This window comes from Pseudophryne corroboree, chromosome 1 (genome assembly GCF_028390025.1).
Source record: "Pseudophryne corroboree isolate aPseCor3 chromosome 1, aPseCor3.hap2, whole genome shotgun sequence".
NCBI lineage: Eukaryota > Metazoa > Chordata > Amphibia > Anura > Myobatrachidae > Pseudophryne > Pseudophryne corroboree.
Genome location: NC_086444.1, coordinates 568,370,107 through 568,396,989, shown reverse-complemented (window position 1 = coordinate 568,396,989; position 26,883 = coordinate 568,370,107). Strand labels below are relative to the sequence as shown.

Sequence of the window (26,883 nt, the reverse complement as noted above, 5' to 3'; positions counted from 1 at the left end):
ATAGTTATAAAGCATGCCCAAAGAGACATGAGTATACTGGGTCCTAGAGTCAAAGCTATGTCGATCTCTGCTTGACGTGTCCTGTAGAATATGCATTGGACAGATGATGCCGACTTAAGAGGCATATGGAAGGCTGAGGATTGTGTGGAGAAGGGTTCTCGGGCCTGGTCTCCACAGCTATAGCTGGTAATTCTGCTAGTTTGCCTTATATTCCTGCACAGCCTAAGAAAGCACGTCATTATTAAATGCAGCCTTTCGTATAAAGAAACAAGAAAGTCTGAGGGGCGTCATTTCTTGCTAGAGCCGGGCAGCTAGTTCCCAGGAACAGAAGTCCTCCCCGGCCCCTACAAAAATCCACCAATGTCGCTGGGGCTCCACAGGCGGAGCTAGGCCCGGTGGGGACACGCCTTCGTAAGTTCAGCCACAAGTGGGTTCACTCCCTGTTCGATCCCTGGGCAATAGATATTGTGTCTCAGGGATACAAGCTGGACTGTGAGAAGATGCCCCCTCACCGATGGCCCTGCGGGCTTCCCCCCAAGAGAGGGAGCCAGTGTTATCTGCAATTCACAAATTGTATCTTTAACAGGTGGTGGTCAATTGTCCCCTCCTTCAACAATGGGGTGTTATTATTAGACCATGTTGTAATCCCGAAACCAGACGGTTCGGTCAGACCCATATTGAATTAAAAATCCCTGAACATATACCTGAGAAGGTTCAAGTTCAAGATGGAATCGCTAAGAGCGGTCAGTTCAAGCCTAAAAAGGGGGAGACTTTATTGTGAATCGGGACATAAGGGATGCATACCTTCATGTCCCCATTTATCCACCTAATTAGGTGTACCTCAGAATTGCGGTACGGGATTGTCATTACCAATTTCAGATGTTGCCGTTTGGTCTCTCCACGGCCCCGAGAATATTCACCATGGTAATGGCGGATATGATTGTGCTCCTGCGGAAGCAAGGTGTCACTATTATCACGTACTTGGACGATCTCCTCATAAAAGCGAGATCAAGAGAGCAGTTGCTGAACAGCGTATCACTTTCTCTGGAAGTGTAACGGCAACACGGCTGGATTCTATATATTCCAAAGTCGCAGTTGGTTCCTACAGCTCATCTGCCTCTCCTAGGCACGATCCTAGACACAAACCAGAAAAGGGTTATCTCCCGATAGAGAGAGCTCAGGAGCTCATGACACTGGTCAGGAATCTATTAAAACCAAAACAGGTGTCAGTGCATCACTGCACTCGAGTCCTGGGAAGGATGGTGGCATCATACGAGGCCATCCCCTTAGGCAGGTTCCATGCGAGGACCTTCCAATGGGACTTGCAAGCCTCCGAGGGTGGGGGGCAGTTACACAGGGAAGAAATTTCCAAGGTCTGTGGTCAAGTCAACTGACTTGCCTTCACATCAATATCCTGGAACTAAGGGCCATATACAACGCCCTAAGTCAAGCGGAGATCCTGCTTCGCGACCAACCGGTTCTGATCCAGTCAGACCGCAGGGGTTCATGTAAACCGCCAAGGCGGCACAAGGAGCAGGGTGGCGAGGGTAGAAGCCACCAGAATTCTTCGCTGGGCGGAGAATCAAGTAAGCGCACTGTCAGCAGTGTTCGTTCCGGGAGTGGACATCTGGGAAGCAGACTTCCTCAGCAGGCACGACCTCCACCCGGGAAAGTGGGGACTTCATCAGGAAGTCTTCTTGCAGTTTGCAAATTGATGGGAACTGCCTAAGGTGGACTAGATGGCGTCCCACTTCAATAAAAAGGTTTTACGCCGGGTCAAGGGACCCTCAGGTGATAGCTGTGGTCGCACTAGTAACACCGTGGGTGTTCCAGTTGGTCTCTGTATTCCCTCCTCTTCCTCTCATACCCAAGGGCTGAGAATTGTAATAAAAGGAGGAGTGAAAACAATATTCTTTGCTCCGAATTGGCCAAGAAGGACTGGGTACCCGGAGCTGCAGGAAATGCTCTCAGAGGACTCAGGGCTTCTGCCTCTCAGACAGGACATGTTGCAACAGGGGCCCTGTCTGTTCCAAAATTTACCGCGGCTGCATTTGACGGCATGGCGGTTGAACGCCGGATCCTAGCGGAAAAGGGCATTCCGGATGCAGTTATTCCTACGCTGATAAAGGCTAGGAAAGACGTGACAGCAAGACCTTTTCACTGTATATGGCGAAAATAGGTTGCTTGGTGTGAGGCCGGGAAGGCCCTACAGAGGAATTCCAGCGGGGTCGATTCCTGCACTTCCTACAGTCAAGAGTGACTATGGGCCTAAAATTAGGATCCATAAAGGTCAAGATTTCGGCCCTATACATTTTCTCTAAAAATGAACTGGCTTCACTGCCTGAAGTTCAGACGTTGTTCCGGGGGTGCTGCATATTCAGCCTCCTTTTGTGCCACCGGTGGCACCTTGGGTTCTTAACGTTGTGTTGGATTTCCTGAAATCCCACTGGTTTGAGCCACTTAAGACCATGGAGCTAAAATATCTCACGTGGAAAGTGGTCATGCTATTGGCCTTAGCTTCGCCTAGGCGTGTGTCAGTATTGGCGGTTTTGTCATGTAAAAACCCTTATCTGATCTTCCAAATGGACAGGGCAGAATTGAGGACTCGTCCCCAATTTCTTCCTAGGGTGGTATCATCGTTTCATTTGAACCAGCCTATTGTGGTGCCTGCGGCTACTAGGGACTTGGAGGATTCCAAGTTGCTGGACGTAGTCCGGGCTTTGAAAATTTATGTTTCCAGAAGGGCGGGAGTCAGAAAGTCTGACTCACTGTTTATTCTGTATGCAGCCAACAAGGTTGGCGCTCCTGCTTCGAAGCAGACTATTGTTTGCTGGATCTATAGCACGATTCAGCTGGTTCACTCTGCGGCTGGATTGCCGCATCCACATTGGTGAAAGCCCATTCCACAAGGAAGGTGGGCTCTTCTTGGGCGGCTGCCCGAGGGGTCTCGGCTTTACAGCTTTGCCGAGCTGCTACTTGGTCGGGGTCAAACAAGTTTGCTAAGTTCTACAAGTTTGATACCCTGGCTGAGGAGGACCTTGGGTTTGCTCATGCGGTGCTGCAGAGTCATCCGCACTCTCCTGCCCGTTTGGGAGCTTTGGTATAATCCCCATGGTCCTTACGGAGTTCCCAGCATCCACTAGAACGTCAGAGAAAATAAGAATTTACTCACCGGTAATTCTATTTCTCGTAGTCCGTAGTGGATGCTGGGCGCCCGTCCCAAGTGCGGACTCTCTGCAATACATGTATATAGTTATTGCTTAACTAAAGGTTTATTGTTATGAGCCATCTGTTACTGAGGCTCAGTTGTTGTTCATACTGTTAACTGGGTATGGTTATCACAAGTTATACGGTGTGGCTGGTATGAGTCTTACCCTGGATTCCAAATCCTTGTAGTGTCAGCTCTTCCTGGCACAGTTTCCTTAACTGAGGTCTGGAGGAGGGACATAGAGGGAGGAGCCAGTGCACAACAGATAGTACCTAATCTTTCTTTTAGAGTGCCCAGTCTCCTGCGGAGCCCGTCTATTCCCATGGTCCTTACGGAGTTCCCAGCATCCACTACGGACTACGAGAAATAGAATTACCGGTGAGTAAATTCTTATTTTATTTATTTTTATTATTATTATTAATAATAATAATAAATGAGAACTGCTGGCAACGGTTTCAAGTCCTGATCCACCAATGACATCACAGAATGAAGGAATATCATTACAGAATGAAGCACATCTTCATTATGTAATGCTTTTGTGATGTGTGTTGACAGTGGTTCTCAAACTTTCTTGAATCAAGGTAACTAGAGTATCAGCATCTTTTCCACAGCACCCCTAAGATAATTTTTTTTTATTGATAAATTTGGGAACAAATATAAAATTGAGTAAATTGTGTTTATCTGTCACCCTCGGGGTCAGTTATGTGGTGTTGTACAGTTGTGCTTCTGATTGTCCGTGTGTTATGATTGGTAGCCACTAGCACTGGTTTTGCCTCAAGGCACCCCTGCAAGAGCCTCGTAGCACCCCAGGTTGTCTAGGCCCTCAGTTTGGGAACCACTGTGTAAAAATATTATTTCTCTGACGTCCTAAGTGGATGCTGGGACTCCGTAAGGACCATGGGGAATAGCGGCTCCGCAGGAGACTGGGCACAACTAAAGAAAGCTTTAGGACTACCTGGTGTGCACTGGCTCCTCCCACTATGACCCTCCTCCAGACCTCAGTTAGAATCTTGTGCCCGGCTGAGCTGGATGCACACTAGGGGCTCTCCTGAGCTCCTAGAAAAGAAAGTATACTTTTAGGTTTTTTATTTTCAGTGAGATCTGCTGGCAACAGACTCACTGCTACGAGGGACTAAGGGGAGAAGAAGCGAACCTACCTGCTTGCAGCTAGCTTGGGCTTCTTAGGCTACTGGACACCATTAGCTCCAGAGGGATCGAACACAGGGCCCGACCTCGATCGTCCGGTCCCGGAGCCGCGCCGCCGTCCCCCTTACAGAGCCAGAAGCAAGAAGAAGGGTCCTGGAAATCGGTGGCAGAAGACTTCGGTCTTCACCAAGGTAGCGCACAGCACTGCAGCTGTGCGCCATTGCTTCCCATGCACACCTCACACTCCGGTCACTGATGGGTGCAGGGCGCTGGGGGGGGGCGCCCTGGGCTGCAATATTAAGACCTTGGCTGGCAAAATATCACATTATATAGTCATAGAGACTATATATGTGTAAAATACCCCTGCCAGATATACTTAGAAAAAAGCGGGAGAAGTCAGCCGAAAAAGGGGCGGGGCTATCTCCCTCAGCACACTGGCGCCATTTTCTCTTCACAGTGCAGCTGGAAGACAGCTCCCCAGGCTCTCCCCTGTAGTTTTCAGGCTCAAAGGGTTAAAAAGAGAGGGGGGGCACTAAATTTAGGCGCAAAATTGTGTATTATAGCAGCTATAAGGGAAAAATCACTGTAGGTAGTGTGAATCCCTGTATTATATAGCGCTTTGGTGTGTGCTGGCATACTCTCTCTCTGTCTCCCCAAAGGACTTTGTGGGGTCATGTCCTCAGTCAGAGCATTCCCTGTGTGTGTGCGGTGTGTCGGTACGGCTGTGTCGACATGTTTGATGAGGAAGGTTACGTGGAAGGCGGAGCAGATACCGATAAATGTGATGTCGCCCACTGTGGGGCCGACACCAGAGTGGATGGATAGGTGGAAGGTATTAACCGACAGTGCCAACTCCTTACATAAAAGGCTGGATGACGTAACAGCTGTGGGACAGCCGGCTTCTCAGCCCGCGCCTGCCCAGGCGTCTCAAAGGCCATCAGGGGCTCAAAAAACGCCCGCTACCTCAGATGGCAGACACAGATGTCGACACGGAGTCTGACTCCAGTGTCGACGAGTTTGAGATATATACACAATCCACTAGGAACATCCGTTGCATGATCTCGGCAATGAAAAATGTGTTACACATTTCTGACATTAACCCAAGTACCACAAAAAAGGGGTTTTATGTTTGGGGAGAAAAAGCAGCCAGTGTTTTGTTCCCCCATCAGATGAGTGAATGAAGTGTGTGAAGAAGCGTGGGTTCCCCCGATAAGAAACTAGTAATTTCTAAAAAGTTTCTGATGGCGTACCCTTTCCCGCCAGAGGATAGGTCACGTTGGGAGATATCCCCTAGGGTGGATAAGGCGCTCACACGTTTGTCAAAAAAGGTGGCACTGCCGTCTTAGGATACGGCCACTTTGAAGGAGCCTGCTGATAAAAAGCAGGAGGCTATCCTGAAGTCTGTATATACACACTCAGGTTATATACTGAGACCTGCAATTGCCTCAGCATGGATAGTGCTGCTGCAGCGTGGTCTGTTACCCTGTCAGGACAGGGATACTATTTTGCTAACCATAGAGCATATTAAAGACGTAGTCTTATATATGAGGGATGCACAGAGGGATATTTGCCGGCTGGCATCCAGAATTAATGCAATGTACATTCTGCCAGGAGGGTATTAGGGACCCGGCAGTGGACAGGTGATGCTGACTTTAAAAGGCACATCTGCCTTATAAGGGTGAGGAATTGTTGGGGATGGCCTCTGGGACCTCGTATCCACAGCAACAGCTGGGAAGAAAAAATTTTACCTCAGGTTTCCTCACAGCCTAAGAAAGCACTGTATTATCAGGTACAGTCCTTTCGGCTTCAGAAAAGCAAGCGGGTCAAAGGCGCTTCTTTTCTGCACAGAGACAAGGGAAGAGGGTAAAAGCTGCACCAGACAGCCAGTTCCCAGGATCAAAAATCTTCCCCCGCTTCCTCTGAGTCCACCGCATGACGCTGGGGCTCCACAGGTGGAGCCAGGTGCGGTGGGGGCGCATCTCGGGAACTTCAGCGACCAGTGGGCTCGCTCACAGGTGGATCCCTGGGTTCGGCAAGTAGTATCACAGGGATACAAGCTGGAGTTCGAGGCGACTCCCCCTCGCCGTTACCTCAAATCAGCCTTGGCTGCTGCCCTTGAAGAAAGGGGAGGTAGTACTGGCGGCAATTCACAAGCTGTACTTCCAGCAGGTGATAATCAAGGTACCCCTCCTTCAACAAGGCCGGGGTTACTATTCCACAATGTTTGTGGTACCGAAACCAGACGGTTCGGTGAGACCCATTCTAAAATTGAAATCCTTGAACACTTATATACGAAGGTTCAAGTTCAAAATGGAATCGCTCAGTGCGTTTATTGCAAGCCTGGACGAAGGGGATTACATGGTATCACTGGACATCAAAGATGCTTACCTGAACATGTCCCCATTTACCCTCCTCACCAGGAGTACCTCAAAATTGTGGTACAGGACTGTCATTACCAATTCCAGACGTTGTCGTTGGTCTGTCCCCGGCATCGAGGGTATTTACCAAGGTAATGGCCAAAATGATGATACTCCTTCAAAAAAAGGGAGTTATAATTATCCCTACTTGGACGATCTCCTTATAAAGGCGAGGTCCAGGGAGCAGTCGTTGGTCGGAGTAGCACTATCTCGGGAAGTGCTACAACAGCACGGCTGGATTCTGAATATTCCAAATTCGCAGCTGGTTCCTACGACGCGTCTACTGTTCCTGGGTATGGTTCTGGACACAGAACAGGAAAAAGTGTTTCTCCCGGAGGAGAAGGCCAAGGAGTTGTCATCTCTAGTCAGAGACCTCCTAAAACCAATACAGGTGTCGGTGCATCAATGCACGCGAGTCCTGGGAAAGATGGTAGCTTCTTACGAAGAAATTCCATTCGGCAGGTTCCATGCAAGGATCTTCCAGTGGGATCTGTTGGACAAGTGGTCCGGGTCGCATCTTCAGATGCATCGGCTGATAACCCTATCTCCAAGGGCCAGGGTGTCGCTGTTGTGGTGGCTGCAGAGTGCTCATCTTCTAGAGGGCCGCAGATTCGGCATACAGGACTGGGTCCTGGTGACCACGGATGCCAGCCTTCGAGGCTGGGGGGCAGTCACACAGGGAAGAAACTTCCAAGGACTATGGTCGAGTCAGGAGACTTCCCTACACATAAATATTCTGGAACTAAGGGCCATTTACGATGCCCTAAGTTAGGCTAGACCCCTGCTTCAACACCAGCCGGTGCTGATCCAGTCAGACAACATCACGGCGATCGCCCATGTATACCAACAGGGCGGCACAAGAAGCAGGATGGCGATGGCAGAAGCCACAAGGATTTTCCGATGAGCGGAAATTCATGTGTTAGCACTGTCAGCAGTGTTCATTTCCGGAGTGGACAACTGGGAAGCAGACTTTCTCAGCTGGCACGACTTCCACCCGGGAGAGTGGGGATTTCATCCAGAAGTCTTCCAAATGATTGTACACCATTGGGAAAGGCCACAGGTGGACATGATGGCGTCCCGCCTCAACAAAAAGCTAAAAAGATATTGCGCCAGGTCAAGGGACCCTCAGGCGATAGCTGTGGACGCTCTGGTGACACCGTGGGTGTACCAGTCGGTTTATGTGTTCCCTCCTCTTCCTCTCATACCCAAGGTACTGAGGATAATAAGAAAAAGAGGAGTAAGAACTATACTCATTGTTCCGGATTGGCCAAGAAGAGCTTGGTACCCGGAACTTTAAGAACTGATCTCAGAGGACCCATGGCCTCTGCCGCTCAGACAGGACCTGCTGCAGCAAAGGCCCTGTCTGTTCCAAGACTTACCGCGGCTGCGTTTGACGGCATGGCGGTTGAACGCCGGATCCTGAAGGAAAAGGGCATTCCGGAGGAAGTCATCCCTACGCTGATTAAAGCTAGGAAAGAAGTGACCGCAAACCATTATCACCGCATATGGCGAAAATATGTTGCGTGGTGTGAGGCCAGGAAGGCCCCAACGGAGGAATTTCAGCTGGGCCGTTTTCTGCACTTCCTACAGTCAGGGGTGACTATGGGCCTAAAATTGAGTTCCATTAAGTTCCAGATTTCGGCTCTGTCGATTTTCTTCCAGAAAGAACTGGCTTCACTGCCTGAAGTTCAGACATTTGTTAAGGGAGTGCTGCATATTCAGCCCCCTTTTGTGCCTCCAGTGGCACCTTGGGATCTCAACGTGGTGTTGGATTTCCTAAAGTCGCATTGGTTTGAGCCACTTAAAACCGTGGATTTGAAATATCTCACGTGGAAAGTGGTCATGCTGTTGGCTTCGGCCAGGCGTGTGTCAGAATTGGCGGCTTTGTCATGTAAAAGCCCTTATCTGATTTTCCATATGGATAGGGCAGAATTGAGGACTCGTCCCCAGTTTCTCCCTAAGGTGGTATCAGCTATTCATTTGAACCAACCTATTGTAGTGCCTGCGGCTACTAAAGACTTGGAGGATTCCAAGTTGTTGGACGTAGTCAGGGCCCTGAAAATTTATGTTTCCAGGACAGCTAGTGTCAGGAAAACTGACTCGCTATTTATCCTGTATGCACCCAACAAGCTGGGTGCTCCTGCTTCAAAGCAGACTATTGCTCGCTGGATCTGTAGTACGATTCAGCTTGCACATTCTGCGGCTGGACTGCCGCATCCTAGATCAGTGAAAGCCCACTTCACGAGGAAGGTGGGCTCTTCTTGGGCGGCTGCCCGAGGGGTCTCGGCTTTACAACTTTGCCGAGCAGCTACTTGGTCGGGGTCAAACACATTTGCAAAATTCTACAAGTTTGATACCCTGGCTGAGTAGGACCTAGAGTTTGCTCATTCGGTGCTGCAGAGTCATCCGCACTCTCCCGCCCGTTAGGGAGCTTTGGTATAATCCCCATGGTCCTTACGGAGTCCCAGCATCCACTTAGGACGTCAGAGAAAATAAGATTTTACTCACCGGTAAATCTATTTCTCGTAGTCCGTAGTGGATGCTGGGCGCCCATCCCAAGTGCGGATTGTCTGCAATACTTGTATATAGTTATTGTTTAACTAAAGGGTTATTGTTGAGCCATCTGTTGAGAGGCTCAGTTATATTTCATACTGTTAACTGGGTATAGTATCACGAGTTATACGGTGTGATTGGTGTGGCTGGTATGAGTCTTACCCGGGATTCAAAATCCTTCCTTATTGTGTCAGCTCTTCCGGGCACAGTATCCTAACTGAGGTCTGGAGGAGGGTCATAGTGGGAGGAGCCAGTGCACACCAGGTAGTCCTAAAGCTTTCTTTAGTTGTGCCCAGTCTCCTGCGGAGCCGCTATTCCCCATGGTCCTTACGAAGTCCCAGCATCCACTACGGACTACGAGAAATAGATTTACCGGTGAGTAAAATCTTATTATTTCAGGGTTTTATTTCTCTGCTACGGTCAGCTAAGACAAATTACGTATGTTTAATAGCTATGTAGCAGAATTTAGTAGATCTTACATAAGAAGACAGTTTAATATTTTTCAAGAAACATTGTGTAATTATTAAATAATTTTTTTTTTTTAAGAGTTTAGCTAAAGAGCTTCAAGTGGATGTTTGTGAAATCAGAAGCCATATTAGACAAACTAAAATACTGAAGGAATCGACCACTGGTCCATCCAAACAATCTGTGCACAGAGCTCAGACATTGGCAGCCTCTATACTCAACATCTCACAGACTGACCTCAGTGACATATTGGAGGCTCCAGATGAGCAGGTAAGTAACTAAATCATGTTTTCATTTTTCATCCTAGAAAGAGGACGTTTTTTAACCTTACTACTTTTCTTATTCATTGTTAATGTTCAGGCTGCTGTCTACAGTAAGACAAACAAAGAGGAAGGGGGGTGCAAATCCCCACCCCCAAATTCCCTTCCGCACACTGAAAATTACCTGTAACCATCCCTGAATCTATCTGGTAATAAAATTCAGAGAATTTGTCACAAATGTTTGCAAACACATGTTTAAGCTGCTGGCCACTTCACGGCTTCTCTGATACAGCAGTCCTAACTACTTAATAGCAGTGCCCACATTGGGCCATGTAATTTGTCACAGTGCGCCTCATGATAAAGGTCAATACTAAAACATTTCCAGACAGAGAGCTAACTTACCAGGGAGCCACCCCCAGGATCTCCCATTGGCACTACAAGGAACAGCATGCCTTCCAAATGCTGCTCCCATTCAATGCTGTCTACAGTAAACTTAATCTGGTTCTTCCAAGTAAAGAGTGTACACCTAATTGACTACTGACTGAACAGTTCTTAAAATTAATTAATAAGTATTTCTCTAACGTCCTAAGTGGATGCTGGGGACTCCGTAAGGACCATGGGGAATAGCGGCTCCGCAGGAGACTGGGCACATCTAAAGAAAGCTTTAGGACTATCTGGTGTGCACTGGCTCCTCCCCCTATGACCCTCCTCCAAGCCTCAGTTAGATCTTTGTGCCCGAACGAGAAGGGTGCACACTAGGGGCTCTCCTGAGCTTCTTAGTGAAAGTTTTAGTTTAGGTTTTTTATTTTCAGTGAGACCTGCTGGCAACAGGCTCACTGCATCGAGGGACTAAGGGGAGAAGAAGCGAACTCACCTGCGTGCAGAGTGGATTGGGCTTCTTAGGCTACTGGACATTAGCTCCAGAGGGACGATCACAGGCCCAGCCATGGATGGGTCGCAGAGCCGCGCCGCCGGCCCCCTTACAGAGCCAGAAGACAGAAGAGGTCCGGAAAATCGGCGGCAGAAGACATCCTGTCTTCACCAAGGTAGCGCACAGCACTGCAGCTGTGCGCCATTGCTCCTCAGCACACTTCACACTTCGGTCACTGAGGGTGCAGGGCGCTAGGGGGGGGCGCCCTGAGCTGCAATAAAAACACCTTGGCTGGCGAAAATACATCACATATAGCCCCCAGGGCTATATGGATGAATTTTAACCCCTGCCAGAATCCATAAAAAAGCAGGATAAAAGTCCGCGAAAAAGGGGCGGAGCCTATCTCCTCAGCACACTGGCGCCATTTTCCCTCACAGCTCCGTTGGAGGGAAGCTCCCCTGCAGTCACTACACTACAGAAAGGGTTAAAAAAGAGAGGGGGGCACTAATTAGGCGCAGTATTAACAATACAGCAGCTATAAGGGGAAAAACACTTATATAAGGTTATCCCTGTATATATATAGCGCTTTGGTGTGTGCTGGCAAACTCCCTCTGTCTCCCCAAAGGGCTAGTGGGGTCCTGTCCTCTATCAGAGCATTCCCTGTGTGTGTGCTGTATGTCGGTACGTTTGTGTCGACATGTATGAGGAGAAAAATTATGTGGAGACGGAGCAGATTGCCTGTAATAGTGATGTCACCCCCTAGGGGGTCGACACCTGAGTGGATGAACTGTTGGAAGAAATTACGTGACAGTGTCAGCTCTGTATAAAAGACAGTGGTTGACATGAGACAGCCGGCTACTCAGCTTGTGCCTGTCCAGACGTCTCATAGGCCGTCAGGGGCTCTAAAGCGCCCGTTACCTCAGATGGCAGATATAGACGCCGACACGGATACTGACTCCAGTGTCGACGGTGAAGAGACAAATGTGACTTCCAGTAGGGCCACACGTTACATGATTGAGGCAATGAAAAATGTTTTACACATTTCTGATAATACGAGTACCACCAAAAAGGGGTATTATGTTCGGTGAGGAAAAACTACCTGTAGTTTTCCTGAATCTGAGAAATTAAATGAGGTGTGTGATGATGCGTGGTTTTCCCCCGATAACAACTGATAATTTCTAAAATGTTATTGGCATTATATCCTTTCCCGCCAGAGGTTAGGGTGCGTTGGGAAACACCCCCTAGGGTGGATAAAGCGCTCACACGCTTGTAAGGGCTCTACCCTCTCCTGAGATGGCCGCCCTTAAGGATCCTGCTGATAGAAAGCAGGAGGGTATCCTAAAATGTATTTACACACATACTGGTGTTATACTGCGACCAGCAATCGCCTCAGCCTGGATGTGCAGTGCTGGGTTGGCGTGGTCGGATTCCCTGACTGAAAATATTGATACCCTAGATAGGGACAGTATATTTTGCCTATAGAGCATTTAAAAGATGCATTTCTATATATGCGTGATGCACAGCGGAATATTTGCCGACTGGCATCAAGTCTAAGTGCGTTGTCCATTTCTACCAGTAGAGGGTTATGGACACGTCAGTGGTCAGGTGATGCGTATTCCAAACGGCATTTGGAAGTATTGCCTTAAGGGGAGGAGTTATTTGGGGTCGGTCTTTCAGACCTGGTGGCCACAGCAACAGCTGGGAAATCCACGTTTGTACCCCAGGTCGCCTCTCAACATGAGAAGACGCCGTATTATCAGGCGCAGTCTTTTCGTGGACAAGCGGGCAAAATGTTCCTCATTTCTGCCCCGTGACAGAGGGAGAGGAAAAAGGCTGCAGAAATCAGCTAGTTCCCAGGAACAGAAACCCTCTCCCGCCTCTGCCAAGCCCTCAGTATGACGCTGGGGCTTTACAAGCAGAATCAGGCACGGTGGGGGGCCCGTCTCAATGAATTTCAGCGCGCAGTGGGCTCACTCGCAAGTAGACCCCTGGATCCTTCAGGTGATATCTCAGGGGTACAAATTAGAATTCGAGACGTCTCCCCCTCGCCGTTTTCCTAAAGTCGGCTTTACCGATGTCTCCTTCTGACAGGGAGACAGTTTTGGAAGCCATTCACAAGCTGTATTCCCAGCAGGTGATAATCAAGGTACCCCTCCTGCAACAGGGAACGGGGTATTATTCCACACTGTTGTGGTACCGAAGCCGGACGGCTCGGTGAGACCGATTCTAAATCTAAAATCTTTGAACACTTACATACAGAGGTTCAAATTCAAGATTGAGTCACTCAGAGCAGTGATTGCGAACCTGGAAGAAGGGGACTACATGATGTCTCGGGACATCAAGGATGCTTACCTTCATGTCAAAATTTACCCTTCTCACCAAGGGTACCTCAGGTTTATGGTACAGAACTGTCACTATCAGTTCAGACGCTGCCGTATGGATGGTCCACGGCACCCCGGGTCTTTACCAAGGTAATGGCCGAAATGATGATATTCCTTCGAAGGAAGGGAATTTTAGTTATCCCTTACTTGGACGATTCCCTGATAAGGGTAAGATCCAGGGAACAGTTGGAGGTCGGTGTAGCACTATCTCAGGTAGTGTTGCGGCAGCACGATTGGATTCTCAATATTCCAAAATCGCAGCTGGTTCCGACGACTTGTCTTCTGTTCCTAGGGATGATCCTGGACACAGTCCAGAAAAAGGTGTTTCTCCCGGAGGGGAAAGCCAGGGAGTTATCCGAGCTAGTCAGGAACCTCCTAAAACCGAGCCAAGTCTCAGTGCATCAATGCACAAGGGTTCTGGGTAAAATGGTGGCTTCCTACGAAGCAATCCCATTCGGCAGATTCCACGCAAGAACTTTCCAGTGGGATCTGCTGGACAAATGGTCCGGGTCGCATCTTCAGATGCATCAGCGGATAACCCTGTCACCAAGGACAAGGGTGTCCCTCCTGTGGTGGTTGCAGAGTGCTCATCTTCTAGAGGGCCGCAGATTCGGCATTCAGGACTGGGTCCTGGTGACCACGGATGCCAGCCTGCGAGGCTGGGGAGCAGTCACACAGGGAAGGAATATCCAGGGCTTATGGTCAAGCCTGGAGACATCACTTCACATAAATATCCTGAAGCTAAGGGCCATTTACAATGCTCTAAGCTTAGCAAGACCTCTGCTTCAAGGTCAGCCGGTGTTGATCCAGTCGGACAACATCACGGCAGTCACCCACGTAAACAGACAGGGTGGCACAAGAAGCAGGAGGGCAATGGCAGAAGCTGCAAGGATTCTTCGCTGGGCGGAAAATCATGTGATAGCACTGTCAGCAGTATTCATTCCGGGAGTGGACAACTGGGAAGCAGACTTCCTCAGCACGACCTCCACCCGGGAGAGTGGGGACTTCACCCAGAAGTCTTCCACATGATTATAAACCGTTGGGAAAAACTCGACAGGTATTGCGCCAGGTCAAGGGACCCTCAGGCAATAGCTGTAGACGCTCTGGTAACACCGTGGGTGTACCAGTCAGTGTATGTGTTCCCTCCTCTGCCTCTCATACCCAAGGTACTGAGATTGATAAGATGGAGAGGAGTAAGCACTATATTCGTGGCTCCGGATTGGCCAAGAAGGACTTGGTAACCGGAACTTCAAGAGATGCTCACGGAGGATCCGTGGCCTCTACCTCTAAGAAGGGACCTGCTCCAACAAGGACCCTGTCTGTTCCAAGACTTACCGCGGCTGCGTTTGACGGCATGGCGGTTGAACGCCGGATCCTGAAGGAAAAAAGGCATTCCGGATGAAGTCATCCCTATCCTGATCAAAGCCAGGAAGGATGTAACCGCAAAACATTATCACCGCATTTGGCGAAAATATGTTGCGTGGTGCGAGGCCAGTAAGGCCCGACGGAGGAAATTCAACTGTGTCGATTCCTACATTTCCTGCAAACAGGAGTGTCTATGGGCCTGAAATTGGGGTCCATTAAGGTTCAAATTTCGGCCCTGTCAATTTTCTTCCAAAGAGAACTAGCTTCAGTCCCTGAAGTTCAGACGTTTGTAAAAGGGGTACTGCATATACAGCCTCCTTTTGTGCCTCCAGTGGCACTTTGGGATCTCAATGTAGTTTTTTGGGTTCCAAAAGTCACATTGGTTTGAACCACTTAAATCTGTGGAGTTAAAATATCTCACATGGAAAGTGGTCATGCTGTTGGCCCTGGCCTGGGCCAGGCGCGTGTCAGAATTGGCGGCTTTATCCTGTAAAAGCCCTTATCTGATTTTCCATTCGGACAAGGCGGAATTGAGGACTCGTCCTCAGTTTCTCCCTAAGGTGGTTTCAGCGTTTCACCTGAACCAACCTATTGTGGTGCCTGCGGCTACTAGGGACTTGGAGGACTCCAAGTTGCTAGACGTTGTCAGGGCCCTGAAAATATATGTTTCCAGGACGGCTGGAGTCAGAAAATCTGACTCGCTGTTTATCCTGTGTGCACCCAACAAGCTGGGTGCTCCTGCTTCTAAGCAGACTATTGCTCGTTGGATTTGTAGTACAATTCAGCTTGCACATTCTGTGGCAGGCCTGCCACAGCCAAAAATCTGTAAATGCCCACTCCACAAGGAAGGTGGGCTCATCTTGGGCGGCTGCCCGAGGGGTCTCGGCTTTACAACTTTGCCGAGCAGCTACTTGGTCAGGAGCAAATACGTTTGTAAAATTCTACAAAATTGATACCCTGGCTGAGGAGGACCTGGAGTTCTCTCAATTGGTGCTGCAGAGTCATCCGCACTCTCCCGCCCGTTTGGGAGCTTTGGTATAATCCCCATGGTCCTTACGGAGTCCCCAGCATCCACTTAGGACGTTAGAGAAAATAAGAATTTACTTACCGATAATTCTATTTCTCGTAGTCCGTAGTGGATGCTGGGCGCCCATCCCAAGTGCGGATTGTCTGCAATACTGGTACATAGTTATTGTTACCAAAAAATCGGGTTATTGCTGTAGTGAGCCATCTTTTCTAGAGGCTCCTCTGTTATCATGCTGTTAACTGGGTTCAGATCACAAGTTGTACGGTGTGATTGGTGTGGCTGGTATGAGTCTTACCCGGGATTCAAAATCCTTCCTTATTGTGTACGCTCGTCCGGGCACAGTATCCTAACTGAGGCTTGGAGGAGGGTCATAGGGGGAGGAGCCAGTGCACACCAGATAGTCCTAAAGCTTTCTTTAGATGTGCCCAGTCTCCTGCGGAGCCGCTATTCCCCATGGTCCTTACGGAGTCCCCAGCATCCACTACGGACTACGAGAAATAGAATTATCGGTAAGTAAATTCTTATTTTTTCTCTTACGTCCTAGAGGATGCTGGGGACTCCGTAAGGACCATGGGTTATAGACGGGCTCCGCAGGAGACATGGGCACCTAAAAGAACTTTTACCACGGGTGTGCACTGGCTCCTCCCTCTATGCCCCTCCTCCAGACCTCAGTTAGATTCTGTGCCCAGAGGAGAAGGGTACACTGCAGAGAGCTCTCCTGAGTTTTCTGTGGAAAAAGAATTTTGTTAGGTTTTTTATTTTCAGGGAGTCCTGTTGGCAACAGGCTCCCTGCATCGTGGGACTGAGGGTAGAGAAGCAGACCTATTTAACTGATAGGCTCTGTTTCTTAGGCTACTGGACACCATTAGCTCCAGAGGGAGTCGGAACACAGGTCTCACCCTGGGGTTCGTCCCGGAGCCGCGCCACCGTCCTCCTCACAGATGCCGAAAGATAGAAGTCGGGTGAGTATGAGAAACAAGAAGACATCTCACGGCAGAAGACTTCAGATCTTCATGACGTAAGGCGCGCAGCGGTAAGCTGCGCGCCATTGCTCCCATACACAACACACAGCACTGATGGGCGCAGGGGGGGGGCGCCCTGGGCAGCAATAAACCTAATTTTTGGGCAATAAGGTGCTATTAGGCTGCGGAGGCAGCAAATAGATGATCCCCCGCCATTTTTGTGAAAATTGAAGAGGGACCGAAGCCCGCCGCTGGGGGGGGCGGAGCTTGATCCCTCAGCACCAACCAGCGCCATTTTCTCCACAGAGCTGCATGAGAAACGCTGGCTCCCCGGACTCTTCCCTGCTGAACGCTTCAGAGGTTGGAAAAAAGAAAGGTGGGGCACATTGGCGCGCAGTGAGTGGGAAATTGGATATATATAATATAAAAGCGCTATCTGGTTTTTCCAGTGTCATTTGGGCGCTGGGTGTGTGCTGGCAACTCTCTCTCTGTCTCTCCTAAGGGCCTGGTTGGGGTTTTGTCCCCTTATAGGTATATCCCTGTGTGTGTGGGGGGTCGGTACGTGCGTGTCGACATGTCTGAAGCGGAAGGCTTCTCCAAGGAGGAGGTAGAGCAGATGAGTGGTGTGTCCCCGTCGGTAGTGCCGACTCAGGAATGGATGGACATGTGGCATATGTTGAATGCAAGTGTGACATCTTTACATAAGAGGCTAGATAAGGCTGAATTCGGGGAGGCGTCAGGGGGTCAATCCTCGGATTGGACCGACTCACAGGGCCCGTCGGGGTCTCAAAAGCGTCCCTTGGCAAAAATTGTGGACACAACTACTGACACGGACTCTTATTCCAGTGTCGACTATGATGAAGCTAAATTGCACCCTAAGGTGACAAAGAGCATTCAGTGTATGATTATAGCAATAAGAGATGTGTTGCATATTGCTGATGAACCCTCTGTTCCTGACATGAGGGAAGACATGTTTAAGGGAAAGAAACAGATAATAAACTTTCCCCCATCTCATGAACTTAATGAGTTTTTTGAAAAAGCTTGGGAGACTCCGGATAAGAGACCGCAGATTCCCAAAAGAATTAATATGGCATACCCCTTCCCTACACAGGACAGGGTACGTTGGGAATCCTCTCCCACTGTGGACAAGGCTTTAACGCGCCTGTCAAAGAAAGTGGCGCTACCGTCTCCAGACACAGCGGCCCTCAAGGATCCTGCGGATCGCAGGCAAGAGACTACTTTAAAGTCTATTTATTCACATACTGGAGCTTTGCTAAGACCGACAATTGCGTTGGCATGGGTATGTAGCGCATTTTCAGCCTGGACAGATAACCTGTCGGCTGACCTTGATACCATGGATAGAGATACTGTTTTGTTAATTCTAGCCCATATCAAAGACGCAGTCTTGTATATGAGAGATGCTCAAAGGGACATTGGATTACTGGCTTCCAGAGCCAATGCCATGGCTATTTCAGCGAGAAGATCCTTATGGACCCACCAGTGGACGGGTGATGCGGATTCGAAAAAGCATATGGAGATTCTACCCTATAGGGGAGACATGTTGTTTGGGGATGGGCTGGCGGACCTGGTTCCACAGCTACCGCAGGTAAATCTAACTTTTTACCGTTTATTCCCCAACAGCAGAAGAAAACTCCAACATATCAGATGCAGTCCTTTCGGTCACAAAACTCCAGAAGAGGTCGGGGATCCTCCTTCCTTGCCAGAGGTAAGGGTAGAGGTAAAAGAACACCTGCTTCGGCTGGTGCCCAGGAACAGAAGTCCTCCCTGGCTTCTACAAAACCCACTGCATGACGCTGGGACTCCCCTGCGGGAGTCCGCACCGGTGGGGGCTCGTCTTCGACTCTTCAGCCAGGTCTGGGTCAGCTCAAAACTGAATCCTTGGGCGTTGGAAATAGTTTCCCAAGGCTACAAACTGGAATTCGAAGAGGTGCCCCCACGCCGATTTTTCAAGTCGGCCTTACCAGCTTCTACCCCAGACAGGGATGTAGTGTTAGCTGCAATTCAAACGCTGTGTCAACAGCAAGTAATTATCAGGGTTCCCTTGAACCAACAGGGAAGAGGGTACTATTCAACCCTCTTTGTGGTCCCGAAACCGGATGGTTCGGTCAGACCTATTTTGAATCTAAAATCCCTAAACCTGTACATGAAAAGATTCAAATTCAAGATGGAATCGCTCAGGGTGATAACCAGCATGGAGGAGGGGGAGTTTATGGTGTCACTGGACATAAAGGATGCTTACCTTCATGTCCCCATATATCCTTCCCATCAGGAGTACCTGAGATTCGCTGTACAGGATTGTCGTTACCAATTTCAGACGTTGCCGTTTGGGCTTCCACGGCCCCAAGGATTTTCACCAAGATAATGGCGGAAATGATGGTGGTCCTGCGCAAGCATGGAGTCACATCCCATACTTGGACGATCTCCTGATAAAGGCGAGATCAAGAGAGCAATTGCTGAGCAATGTGACACTCTCTCTGAGAGTGCTCCAGCAACACGGTTGGATTCTAAATCTACCGAAGTCACAGTTGATTCCGACAACTCGACTAACGTTCCTAGGTATGATACTGGATACGGAACAAAAGAAGGTTTTTCTCCCGTTGGAAAAAGCCCAGGACATCCAGAACATAGTCAGAGACCTGCTAAAGCCAAAAAGAGTATCAGTTCATCAATGCACTCGTGTTCTGGGGAAAATGGTGGCAGCCTACGAGGCCATCCCCTTCGGCAGGTTCCATGCAAGGACGTTTCAATGGGACCTTCTGGACAAATGGTCCGGGTCCCATCTACATTTACATCGGAAAATAACACTGTCCCCCGGGACCAGGGTGTCTCTTCTATGGTGGCTGCAAAGTGCTCACCTTCTGGAGGGTCGCAGGTTCGGAATTCAGGACTGGATCCTGGCAACCACGGACGCGAGCCTCCGAGGATGGGGAGCAGTCACCCAAGGAAGAAATTTTCAGGGACTGTGGTCAGAGCAGGAGTCCTGTCTACACATCAACGTGTTGGAGCTAAGAGCCATATACAACGGCCTTCGACAAGCGGAGAGTCTTCTTCGAAACCTAACGGTTCTGATTCAATCAGACAATGTCACAGCAGTGGCTCATGTGAACCGCCAAGGCGGGACAAGAAGCAGAGCCACGATGGCGGAAGCAACCAGGATTCTTCGCTGGGCGGTAAATCACGTAAGCGCTCTGTCAGCTGTCTTCATTCCGGGAGTGGACAACTGGGAAGCAGACTTCCTCAGCAGACACGATCTCCATCCAGGAGAGTGGGGACTTTATCAAGAAGTCTTTGCAGTGATAACGGGTCTTTGGGGAGTTCCTCAAATAGACATGATGGCGTCACGCCTCTACAAGAAGCTTCGGAGGTATTGTGCCAGGTCCCGGGATCCTCAGGCAGTAGCAGTAGATATCCTGGTAACGCCATGGGTGTTCCAATCGGTCTACGTGTTTCCTTCTCTTCCTCTCATCACAAAGGGGTTGAGGATCATAAGGCGAAAAAGAGTACAGACAATACTCATTGTTCCAGACTGGCCTCGAAGGGCCTGGTACTCAGATCTTCAGGAGATGCTCACAGGAGATCCCTGGCCTCTTCCTCTAAGGGAGGACCTGTTGCAGCAGGGTCCTTGCGTGTTCCAAGACTTACCGCGGTTCCGTTTGACGGCATGGCGGTTGAATGCCGGATCCTAGCTGAGAAGGGGATTCCGAAGGAGGTCATCCCTACTCTAATAAAGGCTAGAAAGGAGGTGACGGTAAAACATTATCACCGTATCTGGCGAAAATATGTGTCTTGGTGTGAAACCAAGAACGCCCCTACGGAAGATTTTCATTTGGGTCGTTTTCTCCACTTCCTACAGACAGGAGTGGATATGGGCCTGAAATTAGGCTCTGTTAAGGTACAGATTTCGGCCCTCTGCTACACATCCAGCCTCCTTTTGTGCCTCCAGTGGCACCATGGGACCTGAACGTGGTGTTGAGTTCCTAAAATCACACTGGTTTGAACCACTTAACAAGGTTGAGTTGAAATTTCTTACCTGGAAGGTGGTCGTGTTGTTGGCCTTAGCATCTGCAAGGCGAGTGTCAGAATTGGCGGCCTTGTCTCACAAGAGCCCCTACTTGATTTTTCATGTTGATAGAGCGGAATTGAGGACACGCCCTCAATTTTTGCCTAAGGTGGTTTCTTCATTCCATTTGAACCAACCCATTGTGATGCCTGTGGCTATGAGTGACTTGGAGGATTCCAGGTCCCTGGATGTAGTCAGGGCCTTGAGGATTTATGTAGCCAGAACGGCTAGAATTAGGAAAACAGAGGCTCTGTTTGTCCTGTATGCTGCCAACAAGATTGGCGCACCTGCTTCGAAGCAGACTATTGCTCGCTGGATCTGTAACACGATTCAGCAGGCTCATTCTACGGCTGGATTGCCGTTACCGCATTCGGTTAAGGCCCATTCCACTAGGAAGGTGGGCTCTTCTTGGGCGGCTGCCCGGGGCGTCTCGGCATTACAGCTTTGCCGAGCAGCAACTTGGTCGGGGTCAAACACTTTTGCTAAATTCTACAAGTTTGATATCCCGGCTGATGAGGACCTAGCATTTGCTCAGTCAGTGCTGCAGTCATATGCACTCTCCCACCCGATTGGGAGCTTTGGTATAAACCCCATGGTCCTTACGGAGTCCCCAGCATCTTCTAGGACGTAAGAGAAAATAAGATTTTAAACCTACCGGTAAATCTATTTCTCCTAGTCCGTAGAGGATGCTGGGCGCCCGTCCCAGTGCGGAAACTCTGCAAGACTTGTATATAGATGTTGTTTACATAAGGGTTATGTTACAGTTGGAATCGGTCTTGGACCGCTACTGTTGTTTGTTCATACTGTTAACTGGTTATGTATGTTCCGGGTTACATGGTATGATTGGTGTGGGCTGGTAGGATTCTTGCCCTTGGATTTATAAAATCCTGCCCTCGTATTGTCCATCTCCTCTGGGCACAGTTCTCTAACTGAGGTCTGGAGGAGGGGCATAGAGGGAGAAGCCAGTGCACACCCATAAGAAAAGTTCTTTTAGGTGCCCATGTCTCCTGTGGAGCCCGTCTATACCCCATGGTCCTTAAGGAGTCCCCAGCATCCTCTACGGACTGGGAGAAATAGATTTACCGGTAGGTTTAAAATCTTATTTATTTTTTTGTACATATTTATATTACGCATTACTACTGCTACTGTATATAAAATTATAATTTAGGGGGGAATTAAATTAATCATAGTAGATTCAGTTAGGAGGATTTTTAGTCACCTCAGGCAGTTGGAAAAAAATCCCCCAAATTCCTTGCCCAAAATCACCCAGGTGCATTGTTCCACTGTCTGTGAAATTCAGTCTGTAAACCGACTGCCCTCCTGGGGTTTAGTGCCAACTGGAAACCACAATCGGCTTCATTAGACTGATCACCAGATCCTGGGTGAGTACCCTTGCTCTGGCTATGAGAGATCTGAGGAAACACTGTGCTTTCTGTAAGTCCAAGTGGGCCACACATTTACCAGGATTCATTAGTATCCAGTAGAGACTATGTAGTTGCTTCAGTCCAGTTTGCACCTGAGACCCAGCGCACAACAAACCAAGCACGTTCTCTATAATTCAGGGTTCATTTAAACCTTGCCTGGGAAGTCTACTGTAGTGCATTTTTATACACATGATGCCATAACATAATGTCAATATAATATTTTCTGCAGCTGTCCGGATTTGGCGTGGTTCAATAGATCTACAGTAATAAGATAGACAGTCAATCGGTTGGCCCCAAATGGTCGACATGCAAAAGATATGGTCATACATACAAAAGGTCGACATGAAAGTGTTCAACATACAGTTTTTAGTGTCATTTTGTATGTTTGACCATATCTAGGCCAAATTTGTGGAAACGTGTATCCTTGTGGGCACGTGTATCCTTGTGGGCTCGTTTTGCTCACAGGTACAAAGATGATAAATGGAAGACAAAGACAACCCCTAGTAATACAAATTCCACACCACCCCTTGACTGTCACCACTCTACCACATATTCACACACACACAATCTTACATGTTTCCACTGTTTGTATATAGTTAATGTAAAGGAAAGATAAATGGTTCAGCACTTTAAGGAGTAGAGGTTTCACAACCTTACTGGATTAGGTCCATATAGCCATTTCACGCTTTTATGGAAGATACAGTGATATTGATTGTTCCTTGTTATTAGCAAAATAAGGATGTGTAATGTATCTGTGGAGCACTCTGGTCACTTTGGATGCAAGGTGTTTTAAATGCAATGTGATTTTTTTTTTTTTTTTTTTTTTTTTATTCTATGTCCATAATGCTTTCATAAACCTGTCATAAATTATTGTGTCTCCTTTCCTCCCATTAGGAAATAGCAAATGAGAAGCGGTCAGTAGAATATGATAAAGAATGGATGAACCACATAATGAAGCTTCTTGAAGGACAGGTATTGGGAATATTCCTTTGTGTATTTTTTTCACAAGACATTTACATAGTATACATTTTACAGTAAATACATAAAATAATCCTTTTTGGCATAGAAGTTTCAAGAACAATAAAATTAAATGTTTTAGAAAAAGTACATTTAGTAAACATAGTATGTATAGGATAATGCTGTCTCCAGATGGCTATCTCAGCGTTACACTATAGTAGCCTATGGGCCGCTAATTCGGAAATGGCTGCCGGGCCCTGAACCAGGAAGCAGTGTGATGGCGTTATGCTATCACGCTGCTTCCAGTTCTTCTCAAGGACGGCTCTTATCAGAGCTAGACGATTATTATACATTCGCATGAAAATATTTGTTTTCACATTGCGAATGTCCGCAAAAAGTATTTATCACATCCACACTAAAAATGTGGATTAAGATAAATATGCTCCAAACTTTGAAGTACACTGAATGTTGCATGTGATATTGACTGAATTACAGAGTAAACCATCTAACAAGTTAATTAGCTACTGATACATCCTCATATATCTCAATACGCCGCACAGTGCAAGGTGCCTGGCACGAGTTTGACGCCAGGTCCCGTGTAACTCTGCTAGGGTCAGGCATTTTTTTTTTCTGAAAATGCCTCTTAGTCACAATGCGATGTAACTAGTGTATGTGATACTTTTATATCTGAGTCTGCATACGAACTACACAAGAAGTTGGCATGCAGAAAAGCTGTGGCCGATGCATCATAGCAATTTGTATACAGATTTAGACTTAGGGGTATATTCAATAACTGTCGAAAGTTGCCATCTTGTCGGAAAGACGGCAGCTTCCATCAGAAATAGGTCGGAAGGGGTTTCGACCTATTCAATAGGGGCTGATTTTTTCCGACAAGTCGGGAATTCCCGACTTGTCGGAAAACACGTGGATCAGCGGAATAGCCACCGATCCACGTGCTTATGTCGGAAATGGAGCCAAATCCGACAGGTTTTGGCCCCCTTTCCGACAAACTCAATCCGACTTGAAAACAAGTCGGATTGAGGTGAGGAGAGAAGCGGTGCTGGGGGAGCTGAGATTGACGGACGCAGGGAGCTGTCTGCGGTGGCGGGGGAGGCGTTGCAGGGAGTCCCTGCAGTGCCTCTCCCCGCAGCCAGCTCCTCCCGCCGGCCGCCGATCTCTGCTCCACCTGCAGGCACCTCTCCCTGCAGCCCCCACCCTGCCGCCCCAGGCATGTCTCCCCGCAGCCAGCTCCTCCCGCTGGCCGCTGATCTCTGCTCCCCCCGCCGCCGTCCCACTCATGCCCGCCATCATCTGCACCCCTGGCCGCTGCTGTCAGCGCAGCCGCTGACAGCAGCGGCAGGACAGGACCCTGTGTACGGGCAAATTCGACAGTCGGATTTGGCCAACCGTTGAATAGGGGTTGTCAGATCCATTCCGACAACTGCAAGTCGGAATGATCCGACTCTTATTGAATATACTCCTTAGTCGCATACCGATATGCAAGTGTTGCATTGCAATTAAGATGCATTTACTCTACAGAAAAACAGTATAATACAGAGAGTTCAAAATGTCCCTCCACAGTGACTGTGTTCTAAGCAAGTCTCCCTGCAAAGAATGTGTGCTAAGTAATATGACAATATAATTGTTTTTAATCACTTTATTAATTTGTATTGAAATAAAAAGAGAAATGCTTGTGCTGCAGGGTCTCTGAGGCTCTCTGATTCCACACTGAGTTTGTCGCTCTTTGGCCTCCAATGGTTGCAGCAAGAGACTGCGCTCACTGCGGAGGGAATTCTTGAACTATATAAACTTACAAATCTTGATTCTCTGGAGAAAAGTTTCTGAAAACGTATTCCCTTGTCTAGTTGATGCTAAAAATAGTGACGTCATAAGCAAGAGTGTAACTAGAAATCTTAGTTTCGTCCTATTTTATCACTTTTCTGTCAAAATGTGCTTTATCACAGCACTATTCCCAACACTGTGTGATCTTTGTTATTGTGACACTTTTCTCAGCTTTGTATGTATATGTACATTTATTTGTAGCTACTGTATTCGATAACTGCAGGACTTCATAGTAGTCAAATGGTGAAAGGACAAGAATCATTTTTCATTCATTTTTATTTTATGCACTGTATGCATCTTTTCAAGTTGAATTGAGATGAGGAACCCAGAGGAGGTGAGGGGGGGGGAGCTGCAGGGAGACCATCGGGGACAGCCGCCAGCAGACGGAGGAGATCAGTGCTACAGTAGCGCTGCAGGAGGGTGTCACACAGAATTCATCGACTTGTCGAAACATTTTGGGATATATTGAATAGGTCAAATCACGTTTTGACCCTAAAAAGTCGAAAACTGCCGTCTTTTCGATAGACTGCAGCTTTCGACTTCAATTGAATATACCCCATACTTTAGGTTGGTGTAGTTTGATTAATAGCCTTATGTTTAAGTAAACACCCCTGAGAAAACAAATTTTAATTTGAATAGTTTTGCCAAACTAATGCAGTTATTTTATAGAAGCAATTTCCCGCATTTTATTAAAGTATTCAGATTTACAGATGTAGCTATCTTCATCTTGCTGCGATGCTGCATAACAGCATTCTGCATGGCGTGCCGGGCTGTGACTATTCACAGAGTATTCGCAGCCGGCGATCATTACATTAATTCTTAATGGAAGGAATTAATGGAGCTATTGCCGGCTGCAAATAGTCACAGCCTGGCGCGCCATGCAGCATGCCGCAATGCAGCAAAGATGAACATGGCTATGTCTGTATACTCTAGCAAAAATCTGTGATTTCAGTATAAAACTGCTGGCCTGTTGTGGGTTAACAATATAGAATAGAGGCGAAAGGTTTGTAGAATTCTAACAAATTGACTAATTTAATTATCTGCCTGACGTACATGCTATCTTGTACGAAAACAAGGATCTATTCTTTCCTCCCTCTCAGGAGAAGATTCTTCTTTAAAGTCAGTAGTTGATGGGGACACCTGAAGAGTTCATGGGTTTCAGTGACCTTTTACTATGGACCTGCTTCCAGTCAATTCATGTTTTCCTCACAGTCAGACAGCTGTTTATTACTGTGTCTTCCCGCACTCTCTGCAATATTTTCTACTGAGACCTCGAGCAGCTTGTTAGTGGGAACTAAATATTGATTTGGCATCCTGTCGATGCAGAAAGAATGAAAAAATTTCCACCAGAGGCCCCTCAAACATTTTCATATCGACATTTTCTGGGCAGAGTGGAAAGCTGCATAGAGGATGACAAGGCCGAGACTAGTTGAAATCCCGGAGGGTTCAGTTGAGACTGCTGCTGTGACCTGTGTGATACTTTTTCTTCCCTTTCAAGTATCTCTTTTTCTGCACACATCTAGTCAGTTGGGAGGATCCCCTCTTGCAAGTGATCAAGGGCAGTTTATTGGCAGGTGAGAGCCCTGCTTCTCAAGTCATAGATTTGCTTTTGTTTTGACATCATTTACAAGAATTCTTAAAACTTTTCTTCTTTTTCATGTAAGTTTGCTCTGTCTGTGAAATAATCCCACGTAGTGTGAAATCCATTGAAATATTTGATACGTATCCATGATACATGCGGCTCTTGAGAGGGGAAAATGAGGTTGCAGATGCCAGGCACTGATTGTAAATCATTATTTGTACACAGTGTACACAACTAGTTTATTTTAATCTTGTACTTTGTTTATTATTATTTAGTTTGCATTTGGCTTTTTTGTATACAGTATGATCAGCTTTTCCATAATAGAATCGAGTTATTGTATTT

General features: G+C 47.9%; 1 protein-coding gene across 1 annotated transcript in view; it reads left to right on the top strand.

The window, feature by feature from the left end:
- The window catches only part of CNTLN (centlein), a 761,842-nt gene that overhangs the window by 713,115 nt on the left and 21,844 nt on the right, over positions 1 to 26,883 (top strand). The window contains exons 24-25 of the mRNA XM_063954396.1: positions 9,871 to 10,059; positions 23,055 to 23,132. Coding sequence (XP_063810466.1) covers positions 9,871 to 10,059; positions 23,055 to 23,132 — 267 coding nt within the window. The remainder of the gene's footprint in view (positions 1 to 9,870; positions 10,060 to 23,054; positions 23,133 to 26,883) is intronic.